Here is a 14,508-nt window from a genome sequence, read left to right as displayed (position 1 = left end):
CACCATTTCTCCTTGGATTAAATAGTCTTGTCTATACAGCCTCTAAAAGTCCAAAAAGTATCTTAATAAGATATGGCACATGAATCATCAAATTTCTTACAGTTTTTTATAGAATTTAAATATGTAGGAAGTCTGTTCTGGAAATGTCTGTATCTGGAAAATGCTTTAGATGACAGAAGCACCCTCGGAAACCCTCATATATACATTTACGAGACACATAATACAAGAAACACTCTGTATGTCAATTAATATTCATCTCCCTCAAAATATTACATAAGGCAAAAAAAATGAAACAGCTCGAATGCCATCTTTTGAACAAGTAGCACCAATACACCTAATAAGACCATTACTAATATTAATCGGTGTGAATAATATATAAAGGATTTTAGTGGGTCCAGTTTTCCTTTGGACCCTTGGTCGGACAATCAAGATGTTTCTGGATCAGCCATAAAACCCACCTTTAAGACTCTCTAGGATTGTCTACATTAAATAACAAAAACATTTCACAAACCGAGCAATTGTCTTATTAGGAAAAATGATTGAAAAACAGGTTCCCCACTAATGACTGTGCATTTATGCATTTTTCAAACCGATGCATAATTTTATAATTTAGTTTTTATTCGCCAGTTGGCACGTTGCTTTCAACTTGACACAATTACCTCTGTCATATCCCTTCTAATCACCACATTAAGCAAACCCCATTTAAATATTTATTATTTATTCTACAATTGTAATTTTTCACAATAATAAACTATTCTTGCTCCTGCATTCTCTTCTTCCATTCGCGGGATTTCCGGGCGTTCTCGTCGCGCCTTTTCAGCCTTTCCTCTTTGAGGCACTGCAGCATTTCCGAGTAGTCTGAGTTACAGTAACCGAAACAGTTTCTGACCGGATGTTCTGAGCGGCATCTGCGCCAATTGGCGATCATTATGTTGCACCTTTCTGTGTGGAGGTGCTCAGAAAGATCGGTGTGCATCACTTTTATTTGTTAAGTAATGAAATTTGACAGGTTTTAGTTTTGTTTGACAGGTTTTAGATGCCAATTAGGTCGAAATTCTTAGCGGGTTCCTTAGCTTAAAGGCTCTGTATTCAGGAGTATTTTTTTTGGATGTTTCTGGTGTTGAAGCACTGATAAAATCCTATTAGGTAACTTTATAAGGGTAAAATATGTATCTATAAAAAAAAACCTTTGTTTAAAAAAAAAAATGTATTGTGATGTATGAACATACCTTCTTAACGTATTTTTTGCTTTAGTCTTTACGTAAATTAAGTGAAAAAATAAAATTATTATTTCTGGTTTTTTTGTTTACAATTTCATGACGTCTGTCCCTTGTCAATTAAAGTTAGGTTAAGGTTTGACGTATGACAAAAAGGTCTCGCTACAGTAAGAAGTATTGATAAAGTCAGCTGCCTGGACGAAATAAATAATTTAATTTCTTTACGATTTTTTTTAATAACCCTGGTAATAAACAAATTAGGGCTCCGCCTCTTTAATTTATTTTACCTTAATTTTTACGTCAAACAGTGCTCCCACTGTCTAAAAATTCAAAATGGCCGCCGAATGAGTTATACAAGGGGTAAGCAAGAAGTACTTTGGAATACTGCTTAAATAAGACTTTTTGACATTACATTAAATACGTAAGCCACGCCTATATTTTAGAAAAACCAATGCTTCATTACTTATTAATCCTATTACCTTATGCAATTACGTGTTTTTTTTGCATCTTTACGTATATACAAAGAAATATTATTCGTTCTGCTTTAATTCGAATAATATTATTTACAACAAACTGCGAAAATACAATCACTTTACATGCACGCTCGTGTAAAATAATTTATTATTAATATTTTAATGAATAATTATCGACGCCCAATTACAGGTCGTATTTTATGAATAAAGTATATTGTTGTAATTGTCGGCCTTAATTAAAAAATCTGGCCAAAGACGTGAACGGCCGCCGGATATTTAAATAATACATCTTAATGCATTTAAGTGCAGTCGAGCGTATTATATAGCGAGAAATCTCGGAAGGAAATATGGCCTCGGAATTCTTCTTTTTATTGTTCTGCGGTTTTATGGTAGGAAGAAATCTGCAGCGATTTGCTTTAGGAATTAACTGTATTTAGTAGGTATATTAATTGGGGGTACATTTTCGAGTTCAAGATGTGGCAGCACAGCTCACATTAAACTGCCAGGAAAAAATAACATTTTAAACTACCCTCGTAATGAGCGTAACAAAGTTCCACCCCTTTGTCGTGTCACGTGATCTGTCAAATATTAATCAAATAAAATCAAGCCCTTCCTACAGATTGACGTCACGATACAAGATGGCGGTCAGAGCAGGGGTTAAGCAAGAAGTACTTTGTAATTTAATTGTATATTATAGTTGAAAGTGCACTGAAGATCTCTAAATTTAATAAAAATCTTCCAGATGTGACAACACTGGTTGATAAATCAAGAGTTACCAAAATAAGCGTATCAGTTTATGAGTCAGCATATCAACTGCCGGGAAGAAAAAAATAATTTTCCACTTTTCGACTGCTCCTATTAAACTGCTAAGGAAAATACCGTTTAAATTACCCTGGTAATGAGCATAATAAGGTCCCGCCTCCTTTGTCATGTCACGTGGTCTGTCAGGTATTAATAGCTAAACGATCAGGTGACTAAGGCTTATCAAAATCCAGGTCCTCCTACAATTTGACGTCACGATTCAAGATGGCCGCCGAATACGTCATACGGGGGTTAAACAAGAAGTACTTTGTAGTTTATGGTAATAATGGTTACAAAAGACTAGTTAATAAAATATTAATTGGAACTACAGTTGAGATCATCAAACTTAATAAAAACCTGCATTTGCTGCAATTGCCTGGAAGAAATAAATAATTTTACATTTTCTACTGTTCGAATTACACTGCTAAGGAAAATAAACTTTTAAATTACCCGCGTAATTAACATAATACAGGCCCGGCTTTTACGTGTCACGTGATCTGTAACGTATTAATAGCTAAACGGTCAGGTGAGAGGTTTGTCAAAATCAGGCTCCTCCTACAATTTGACGTCACGATTCAAGATGGCGGTCAGAACAGGGGTTAAGCAAGAAGTACTTTGTAATTTAATTGTATATTATAGTTGAAAGTGCACTGAAAATCTCTAAATTTAATAAAAATCTTCCAGATGTGACAACACTGGTTGATAAATCAAGAGTTACCAAAATAAGCGGTAAAATCAGTTTACGAGTCAGCATATCAACTGCCGGGAAGAAAAAAATAATTTTCCACTTTTCCACTGCTCGTATTAAACTGCTAAGGGAAAAACCGTTTAAATTACCCTGGTAATGAGCATAGCAAGGTCCCGCCTCCTTTGTCATGTCACGTGGTCTGTCAGGTATTAATAGCTAAACGATCAGGTGACTAAAGCTTATCAAAATCCAAGTCCTCCTACAATTTGACGTCACGATTCTAGATGGCCGCCGAATACGTCATACGGGGGTTAAACAAAAAGTACTTTATGGTAATAATGGTTACAAAAGACTAGCTAATAAAATATTAGAGTTTGTCTAGCTAAGGACAGGTACACCATCTGTTTCAAAGCTGCGCCAAGTTTTGTCCCCTAATAACGCGCGATTAGCGACAGTAGCGCGCCTTTTTTTAATTTTAGAAAAAGACATAAACACTAAAAGGCACAGAAGACAAATATAAGAATTAACGCAACGGCACTGTTTATATGCAAATCGGGGCGATCGATACCGTTGCTTTGGCAGCGGCGTAAACAAATTTACTGCGCAACCGAGCCGAACAACACGTGCTGTACCTTTCCTTAGCTAGACAAAGTCTAGTTGGAACTACAGTTGAGACCATCAAACTTAATAAAAACCTGCATATCAATTGCCTGGAAGAAATAAATAATTTTACATTTTCTACTGTTAGAATTACACTCCTAAGGAAAATAAACTTTTAAATTACCCGCGTAATGAACATAATACAGGCCGGGCCTTTTACGTGTCACGTGATCTGTAACGTATTAATAGCTAAGCGATCAGGTGACTAAAGCTTATCAAAATCCAAGTCCTCCTACAATTTGACGTCACGATTCTAGATGGCCGCCAAATACGTCATACGGGGGTTAAACAAAGTACTTTGTAGTTTATGGTAATAATGGTTACAAAAGACTAGTTAATAAAATATTAGTTGGAACTACAGTGGAGATCATCAAACTTAATAAAAACCTGCATTTGCTGAAATTGCCTGGAAGAAATAAATAATTTTACATTTTCTACTGTTCGAATTATACTTTTACGTGTCACGTGATCTGTAACGTATTAATAGCTAAACGATCAGGTGACAGGTTTGTCAAAATCAGGCTCCTCCTACAATTTGACGTCACGATTCAAGATGGAGGCCGACCAGTTAGTACGGGGGTTGAGTAAGGAGTACTGTTTAAGGTAATCATGAACCAGTGGTAGTAATCCAAATAAAAAACGTAACAAATAACATAATATATTTATTAACTTTTTAAAATATATCAAGGCATTTTTTGGAGACTTATGACCTACAGACGTTTACTTCCTAAGGTTTTGCATTTTGGGTGCGGAAAGTTTCACTTTTCCGGGGAAATTCCTGGCCAACTGATCGTCTTTGACCGCTTTAAGGAGATCTTTCTCCCTTTGGGTGATCGTGCGGTCTTTAAGGAACATCGCGACGGCCGTTTTCGCCGCTTTTCCCTTTTTATTTGTGCCGGGGGTCAGTTTCACTTTGAACCTACAAAAAAGAAAAGTACAAGATTGTAATGTATTGTAGAATAATAGCTTTAGTTTAGTGGAACCCGAATGTGCCTTGACATTGGTATGACGCTAGACGCTCCGCAAATAGGTTAATCTAGGTTAAGTCAGGATACTATCACGTTTAGTTTGAGCAATAGTTTTTTTAAGAGTAGTTTTACCATGTAAGGCTTAAAACCAAAAAAAAAAATAAATGCATTTTTAAAACTGTTCTGTTGATTGTCTGAATTATTACAAAGATTTAAGGTGGAATTAGAAACACAAAAAAAATCGACTTACTTATAACTGCTCAAGGTGTTGTAGGGCGCAATGACGGGCACGGCGAAAAGTAACTCGTCGCCCTCTAGCGGGACTCCCGTTAAACCGTTGATGACGTCAACGTCTGCCTGTACGGTCGTCGGTTCGTCATCGTCGAGATCGTTCGGTTCTTTTTGCGGTTGCGGTTTCGGTACTCTGGGCTCCCGTTTGATGGTTTTTGTGTCTTTTGAGCCTTTTTTCGGTTTTTTCGTTTCCTTTTGCTGACCTGAGGACTAATAAAACAGAAAGTTATTAAAGAGTACCTTAATTTCGAGTACAAGTGCGCAACCTACTACAGCACCAAGGAGATACCAGATTAAAGACTCGAGCGAATACGGAACCCACCAAAAACTTTCCCAAAGAAGGAAAACGAAAAGAAAACCGAAAATAAAAAATCGAATTCTTCCTAAAAAAACATCAACAAACTGAAGGACTAGGGCTGGATATCATCAAGTAGTATGCCACAAAATCGGTCAACTAGAACTAAGCAGTTTTATTAATATCAATAGTTTTTTATATATGTATGTAAGGTACGTTTTCTATTATTCGATGACCCAGTTCCATACAGCAACAAGTCCGAATTTTGGCATTTTCGGATTATTACGGAAATAAGTTCTCATTAAGTGGTTTTCTTAATTTCATACGGCAACAACTCAATATGTTAATCTTTTGCCTATTCTAATCGACATGTTTCTTTTTTTACTTACAACCAATTTAGTATTTCTGCAATTCAATACGTCTACAATTTTAAATGTTGCCTTGATACACGCCTTAGTAACACATAGCAATATTTCGAGTTGTTTCTCTATGAAATTGGCTTTTTTGCGTTTTCTTCTTGAGATTTTGTACTCATAATTTTTCAGTCAGGTCTGTCACATTGACAACAATTTTTAATAATAGTATTTTTAAACGCATTTTTTGTGATTTTTCTTTATATAAAGTGACTGATGAAAATACAAAAAAGGGTCTCCGGGAAACACGTGCACAATATGTTAAACGTTTAGCTACTCAAAACAATGAGGTAAGTATTTGTTTATTAAGTTGGTGCTTTAGGTGTTATTTTTTAAGGGACAAACAACTCCACAGCTTTATTTAGTTTTTTACTTAATCTTAGCTTTTTACTGGAAAATAAAATTAATGTGATATATTTTTTTAAATTTTAGTTAGCATCAAAAGCGAGTGAACCAAACATGTTAACAAATATAAATACCGATAACGATGCCTTTGATATTCAAAATAATACCTATTATAATATTATCACCTACGAAGGGGGTTTTTTCGAGCAATAACCATCCAAATAATATTGATATATTTATGATAATATAATATTTAAATATTATAATATTAATATAATATTTATGATTTACAGGTATATTCTTTTACGTGTACAATGAAATAGAATTAAAATGTTATTTACATTATTTCTTATTAATTTAGGCAGAGTTGCAGTCTAACGGTGAACTATTGATAATTAATAAATATTGTGAGGACCAAAAAAATGTTATAATAGAGGTAGTAACTAATATTGCTTTAGTTAAAATTTTGTGGTAATAATAAATTATTATTTATTTGTAGGAACCACTACATACATTATTAACCTTGGATGTTCAGAAAATGGATAATATAGAACTTAGTGCTGATAATAATATTATTATGATTGAAAAAAATGCATTGCAAAATTTTGTTGAGATTCCAATTGAAGATTCTTTTGAACAGGTTTGTAAGCCATTTTAAATGTGTGTTTTAGTGTTTGACTTATTACACAAAAACAGTAAATTTCTTACGAAACACTATATTATTATCTTTTATAGGGAACCAGCAAGAATTTTTCCAACACACAAGAACAAGAGGTGACACCTGATATTGACGATGATCATTTTATCTCTAACGATTCAGATCAAGGTTCCAATTATGATCCTGAAAACGAAACTTCTGGGTCCAGTGAGTATTCATCTGAAAACGGCGAGGACGTAAGCGGTGAAAGTGAAGTAGATAGAGATAATGAAGATTCTGCGAAGAAACGAACTAGAAAAGTTTTAAGATACCCAGAAACATGGAAAAGATCCATCGCCAAAAAAAGAAGAAACGAGGGGTTAGAATATGTTAATGTATCGGATAAGTCAAGAACAACGTAAGGCAATCCATAAAAGGTTTTGGAAAATTGGAGATATTTATCGCCAGAGAGATTATTTTTTACAATGTATGGACCCAATAACTCCTAAGTACCTATAGAATGCGCACCCCTAATAGCAACCGGTCCAAAAATTATGCAAACCATTTTGAGATCGAAGGGGAAAGAACCAGGGTATGCAGTCATTTATCTGAGCACTTTGGATATCAGCAATAAGCTTATGTTCACAGCAACAAAAAAAAAAGATGGGAGCGGTATTCTGATGCCAGACATGCGCGGAAAGCATAAAAAGGGTGGTAAAAATGTAACCGACGAAATAAAAGGTGAAATCATATAAAATCTTTTCCAACAATGCCTGCAGAGCCCAAACAAATAAGAGCTACATAAATGGAAGCCTTAATATTGCGTCAAAGTACAGACTTTATAAGGCAAACTGCGAAGAACTTAAGAAACCGTTTGCCAAGCAAAACATTGTTACAGTTTATTTTCGTCAGATACATAAAGAATAAGAAAATAAAATAAATCTAAAATGTTAGCGAAAGCATAGCTCGATTATAGAACTTTAAGAGACAATTTCTAAATTATTCTGGTGCTAAAATTAATAAAATAAACAGTTATCATTTCAGTATTAATTCTATTTTTGATATCAATAATTTTCAACCGTTATGATGAAACTCAAATTATTAATCATAACATTAATTTTTTTTTTAATTGTTTTGATTTCACTAATGTCAGAAGTCATATCCTCCCAGCTCATTCTCCTATATCCCTACTAAAACCATTTCTGGCGCGAAAATCTTTGACCTCTAGGAGTCTTGAAGAACAAGCCTTTGAAGAAGGTTGTTTCTTGGTATTTTTGCCGATTTTACTCCCATGAAAAGTTGAAAACTCACCTTTTGGGTATTTTAGTTTGTGGATACTAAATGCCATACTGCAATAGTGCAGGATTATAAGTGGTGTAGTTAAATCCCAACTTTTTCAAGGTTCTTTGTTTAAGTGTCCAGTTTTGTGTTCCCGAGAAAAGGCCAATTCCATTGGTAAGTCCTAATATTTTGATTTGGCATCTTGGTTTATGATAATCTACATATTACACATGTAATTTTATATAAGTAGACTCACGCATACCGTTAAGTTTAACCATCAATGCTTATATCTACTTACTCTATTGGCGATTCCTCAATCTGGGTATTCTTCCACTTTCAGGCTTTTTCTTTTATCCCCCCCCGTATGGTCTTTATCCACGATTATAAGAGGTAGAAATCTCCACTCATCTACTCCAATAACGTCCACAATCATCTACATTGACATTTACTGTTAAACCGATCCACCCAGGTCCCCCACCGCAATCATGCAGCCCTTTTGGAGCCAGGTTTGATTAATGTTTGTGACGTTTAGTGAACCATGCAGTCAGTAAAACAACCTAACCAGTAAACCAAAGTCCTGTCAACATTGATTAGCTTTACTGTAGTATATTAGATTAAATACTAACCTCAAAATTACATTGTTACCACTCTGATCATTAGATTTTACTACAACACCATTGTTTTGAATAGTTTCATAATAACTAGGTACATATTAGTTATTTTATTGAAATAGACCGTATAGATCTTGTAAACTGGATAAATAGGCCTATTTCGAAAGTACCCATGCAAACTTTTAGCCCCAAACAACATAATACAAGATTTTAGTTTTGATATAAACACTATATTTAGGAAGGGCAACATAACTTGTTCTTAGAATAATAAGTTTGATTATTAATTTTTCTTTTAATATAGATTCACTTAAAACTGTCTGTTCTTCCTTGTGAGATTTTATTTCAGGTTTATAGGTAGGTATAGTGCTTTTAGTAATTTCCTGTTTTCTTGGTCATCGGGATTTTCTTATCCATCTGGGATAAAACAGGTGGCGCTTATATTTTATTCATGTCTTGTTGAATCCACGCCACTCTACCAAAGTGGTTAGTGCTAGTCGGCTTCCCTTTGAGAAGATCCCCTGAGCTGTCTCTATAGCCTATAGTAAGTCTCCCTCCTTCCATTGGTTCCCTGGTACCCACTTCCTAACCCTCACTCCCCATATCTTTACTCTCCTTTTTCCTTCCTGTTATTCTCCATCCCTCTATTCAAATTTCATTTAATCCAAGTATAATTAAAGCAATATTAAAGTAATAAATTTCTATTGATTAATTATATTGATTAATTCTTTAATTATTAATTCTTTATTTATTTTTTTTCATTTAACAACATGTACGAAACCATCTTCAACATAGAATTTAATATTGCCTTTTACATCCCCAAAAAAGACCAGCGTATGACTTGTGAATCACTAAACAATTGTACTGAGACAGAAAAGGAACTAAAACAAGCAAATTACGATAAGCACATAAAGGAGAAAAAGCTATGTCGGTAAGAGAAAGAAAACGATATAAATAAAGCAAAGTTAGAGCCTGTTTTGATCTACAGGCTGTTTTGTCTGTTCCCTGTGGAGATATTAGTGCCTTTTTCTATAAAAGACGACTTGCTACATACAATTTCACCATTTATGATGTAGTTGGTAATCAAGGTTTCTGTTTTACATGGCATGGCTTGGTAAACGTGACGCCAATGAAATTGGAAGCTGCCTTTATATTTTCTTAAAACATCATGCAAAGGGTACAAATATTACACTTTACTCTGACAATTACGCCGGTCAGAACGAAAATAAATTTGTTGTTAGTCTCCTGTTACACTGTGTAAATTCAATTCAAAGTATTGAGGAAATCACATACAAATTTCTAGTGGTTGGCCATACCCAAAATTAAGGTGATGCTTAATTGAGAGGGAAAAAAAACGTTGTCTTCGAAGTGGGGCCATTTATACCCCCGACCAATTAATTCCCATAATACGACATGCAAAAAAAGGGCGATGCTTATAAATGCATTGAAATGAACTACACTGACTTCTTGGATGTAAAACATTTGCAATCAGAAATTGGTAAAAATTTTAATCAAAACGTTATTGGCGAGAAAGTCCAGTGGCAGGAAATTTGTGCGATAAATGTTATGAAAAGTAACCCTTTTATCATTTTTTATAAAACCTCTTACACAGAAGATGACTACAACGAAATTGATGTTCGTTATAAGACTAGGGGTAAATGTAATTCTAGTAATAAGAATATTCATCTAAAGAAGCTTTACTCCAATCCAATAAAAATACCACAGGCCAAAAAAAAACGACCTTATAAGCCTATGTGATTCTAATGAGGAGCTTTTACAAAAATTTGCTAGCTACTTCAAAAGTTTGTAATAATGACCCAGCAGATAATGATTCTGAATAAATTAGATATTGTAAATAATAATGGTTACTGTTAAACCTGTTTTGTAATAAAAAAGTTATGTTAAATCTCTTATCTAATAATTTTTTTTTAAAACAAAACCAATCCTATATTATTATTTACATTATAATAACTGAAATTAAATCATAGAAGTGAATACATTATCAGCGTCATAAAGCAACAAGTCATCAAAATTGGTTGTAATACCATAATTTAAAAAAAAAATTATTTATTGTATCTGGCTCCTATTGCTCAGAGTGTCTTCAATAAATCTCATCACCTACAATTTAAAATATACCCATAGAAAACTTTTTATGGAACAATTAAATGTGCTCATTATGTTTAAGAGCCAATAAATAAAAAACATGCATTTTGGACTTGGTGCTTTATGGAACTGGACCATCGTATTGTTAAGGCATTTTTATATTATATGCATTATATAAAAATTAACATTAAAATTCATATTTCAGTCTTATTCACTACAATTTTACAAATTTCATTTTAGTTAGATGTATGTATATTATAAAGTAGAACAGTATTAATTTCCTTGAATAATAAATAGTAGTATAAGTATCTACTATGGACAACTATATTCAACATTTTCCAAATTAAATACATATTATCTCTGAAGTAAAAAAGTATTAACATGTTTAATAATAAATATTCAGGGCAAACAAGGGATCTAAAGACCTTCCATCATAATATATATGCAATTTAAGCCAAAACTTCAATGATCAACTTTGTGTATTTTTAAATAGTTTAATTGTACTTTTTGACATCATTATTTTAACTAAACATGCTAATTTAAACAACACACTGTTCACAATAAAGAACTATGGTATATTATGCCATCACGGTCTCTAATAAAAAGATGAGGTAGTAATTTATATACGTTCTAATCTGCTGTATAATTATTACGATATTGTATAAGTTGGCATTGAGTCTTTGGAGTTTGTCCTATTCTATGAAAACAAACAAATTCTTAAAACAGGAATATGCAAATCTTCACAAATAGAAAAAGAAGGAAACATTAACGTGAATTTATTTATCATAACAAGGAAAAAATATTGAGAACTTTAGAAGGCTAGAATTAGTAAACAACAACTTTGTTTGGTCTTTATAGTATGCTGCCGGTGTACCGCAATCTCGAGATAATTCTGGGAAAAATGTTAAATTTAAAACGGGCCTCGGTCAACTGAGACTATAAAACCAAATAAAAAAATTAATGCTACCTTTAACAGGTCAATCTTAATCTTCCTCTCTTCCTCGTCCTGATCCTTATACTTCTCCTTAATCTTCTTCAGTTTGTTCTTTTGGCCCCGCTTGGCCTGCGGTTGTTTCTGTTCCCTCTCGTCCTTCCGAACGATTTTCACACTCTTATAGCTGGATTCGCTGGCGCCTCTACTCCTGCCCTTATTCTCGTTGGGTTTTAGCACTATCGGCTTATCGTCCCCCAAATAAATCACGTTTTCATCCTCGCGAGTTTGCTCCTCTTTTATAGCCGGTTCTGTTAAAATTTGCCTGAAATCAAACCTTAAATTTCCCCGATTTCCTTTTTAAAATGAAAACAAAAACCAACCTGGTGCCTCCGAAATGTTGAATTTTAATCTGGGTGTCCGGGAACTTCGAGTCATCCTCGCTATCCGTCGAATCTTCCTTAGTATCCTCCGGTTTTTCTTCGGTAGTCGTTTGAGGTTCGTTTCTGTTTAAATCGTCTTCTAAAGTACCATTTACGTTTTACTCCTTAAAATGTGAAGGTATCGAACTTGCTTACCGTCACTTTCGTCCAAAATTGGCACCTCTACATCGTCATCCTTGCCAGATTCACTTTCTTGTCTCACTTCTTCCTCACCTTGGGTTAGGACCTTTCTTTCTCCTGAAATACGAGAATTTATTTCCCTAAGTACTGTCTGACATTAAAAAATGGAATTTCAGAAAATATTATATTTCAGCCGGAAAATATATGAATGGGGCAATTGTCTAAGACATTTCAACTGCCCGAGATAATTCATTAATTAGTAAAGGTCAACTATCAGGAATTAAAATTTTGGAATAATACCAGGAGCTAAGACATTAATTATGGAAAAAGTGTCTCAAATAAAAAAAAAGTTGCTAAACTGTGAAAAACGACAAAGAGTGAACCAAATGAAAATTATGTTGTGAGTCAACTGCCTGGACTAAATAATTAAATTCTTGGCATGTTATTAAATGCGTCTAAAAAGAAGTCGATGGGTATCTGAAAATTAAAGAAAAAATCATAATTGAACTGGAGTAGTGGAGCTCAAATTTAGGAAAATGTACAAAAAAAATTTAGTTCAAGATTGTGCTACTTGGATATTTAATATTTCTGTATAGAGAAAACATATATCTAAATATAGAATATTGAGACCAAAAATACATTCATGGAATAAATGTATGGATAGTCAGTTGTCAAGAATAAAAAATTAAAAATAGCATAATTCCCTTGAAAAAAAAACAATAATTAATAGAGGCTTAACTAGAATAAAAAATATATTATAAAATAATTAAAATATCTGGAAACAATTAAAGTTATTCAAGGCAGTTGACCTGGAATAATAAATTACTAGAACTACTTGGAAATCGTCAAGCTGTTACAAAATTAACAAAATTCCTGGGATGAAAAATTAAAACTAAGGGACCTGCCTGAAAATTAAAGATAAGGCCTTGGATTGTGTAAGATGGGGTAGAACCAGACGAAGAGCTTGGAGAGATCATGTAGAGAGATTGGTTCACAATCTACTGGCCGAAAATTAAAAAAAAAACTAACAGCTCTAAACTCTCTGGAAGACTACCAATGGTACGAAAGATGGACATAAAGAAGAAACAGAAGAAGAAGAGGGAACTGCCTAGTGAATCGAGGCTTAATTGCCTGGAATAAGAAAACCATTAAAAACACTCAACTGCCAAGAATAAAATACAGAAGCCCAGAATAAAAATATTCCAAATCATTCGTAAATTTTCAACAAATACTATAGACAGTTACTTATTATATTGGGTATCACGTCACTTATAGCAAAAATCAATTTAGAAATTTTTTTATCTCACACGCTCAAAAATTGAAAAGAAGAAGAAAAAACTTCAGAAGTCTGTTGCGTCCATGAAATGTCTGTAATGTTTGCATGTCTGAAAGAAAATGAATTCCAACAGGCGCCCTGCGGTAAAGAGATTGAAGGTTTTCAGAAATGCTATAACAATCACTTGACAAACAAGAATTTGAAAATGGAGAGAGAAACAAAGGGTTTTCTCATACCTGGTGAAAAGAATTTACCTGCCAAGCAACTTAATAAAATTCTAAGTAGTTATCCAAAATGGTAATGTTAATGAAGAAGTTTTTTTTTTATATATAGTAAGTTTGCTTTTCTTCTTCTTTTCAATTTTTGAGCGTGTGAGATAAAAATTTCTAAATTGATTTTTGCTATAAGTGACGTAATACCCAATATAATAAGTAACTCATTATGAATTCGTCACAACAATACAGATTTTACTTAAATACTATAGAGTTATTCAAGGTTCAACTGCCTGGAATAAGAGCTGAACTACTTGAAAATCGTCAAGCTGTTACACAATTAACAAAACTCCCGGGATGAAAAATTAAAACTAAGGGACCCGCCTGAAAACGAGACGAAGAGCTTGAATTTGACCATTACGTTAGTACACGACATATTGAATATTAGTTTTCTAAGTGGACTGTAAGGTTTAGTATTCTTGTCGCAACTGTTCTTCAAACGTTGTTGCATTTAGCAAAGAATGCTTCAAGATCATATCATACTTTCGATAATCAAGAAACTAGCCATTTCCATATTTATTTTTATGGAAATGCTTCTGCAATGTTTTCAGGTTCTGTTCTATTAGCTACTGATCCATCATCAACATCGGGCAACTATCAAACTATTTGAAATTTAATCGATTCAGTGGAAATTGTCTTCTTCCACTGAGAGTCATGGCCTAAATCAAATGTCTTTCACAACTAAA

General features: G+C 33.6%; 1 protein-coding gene and 1 long non-coding RNA gene across 2 annotated transcripts in view; one reads left to right on the top strand and one right to left on the bottom strand.

The window, feature by feature from the left end:
• Positions 1-4,485: 4,485 nt before the first annotated feature.
• Positions 4,486-14,508, bottom strand: part of LOC126742914 (ribosome quality control complex subunit NEMF homolog) — a 32,731-nt gene continuing 22,708 nt past the window's right edge. Inside the window, exons 12-16 of the mRNA XM_050449776.1 lie at positions 12,290-12,391; positions 12,095-12,233; positions 11,748-12,036; positions 5,058-5,308; positions 4,486-4,758 (exon numbers count right to left, since the gene is read on the bottom strand). Of these exons, the coding sequence (XP_050305733.1) occupies positions 4,560-4,758; positions 5,058-5,308; positions 11,748-12,036; positions 12,095-12,233; positions 12,290-12,391 (980 nt within the window). The 3' untranslated portion in view covers positions 4,486-4,559. The remainder of the gene's footprint in view (positions 4,759-5,057; positions 5,309-11,747; positions 12,037-12,094; positions 12,234-12,289; positions 12,392-14,508) is intronic.
• Positions 6,511-9,389, top strand: LOC126742915 (uncharacterized). The gene is made up of 3 exons (XR_007662736.1): positions 6,511-6,587; positions 6,651-6,791; positions 6,887-9,389. It is a non-coding gene; the product is annotated as an uncharacterized LOC126742915 (long non-coding RNA).

The sequence above is a fragment of the Anthonomus grandis genome, chromosome 12 (assembly GCF_022605725.1).
Source record: "Anthonomus grandis grandis chromosome 12, icAntGran1.3, whole genome shotgun sequence".
Classification (NCBI taxonomy): domain Eukaryota; kingdom Metazoa; phylum Arthropoda; class Insecta; order Coleoptera; family Curculionidae; genus Anthonomus; species Anthonomus grandis.
This window is presented reverse-complemented; position numbering and strand designations above follow the sequence as displayed.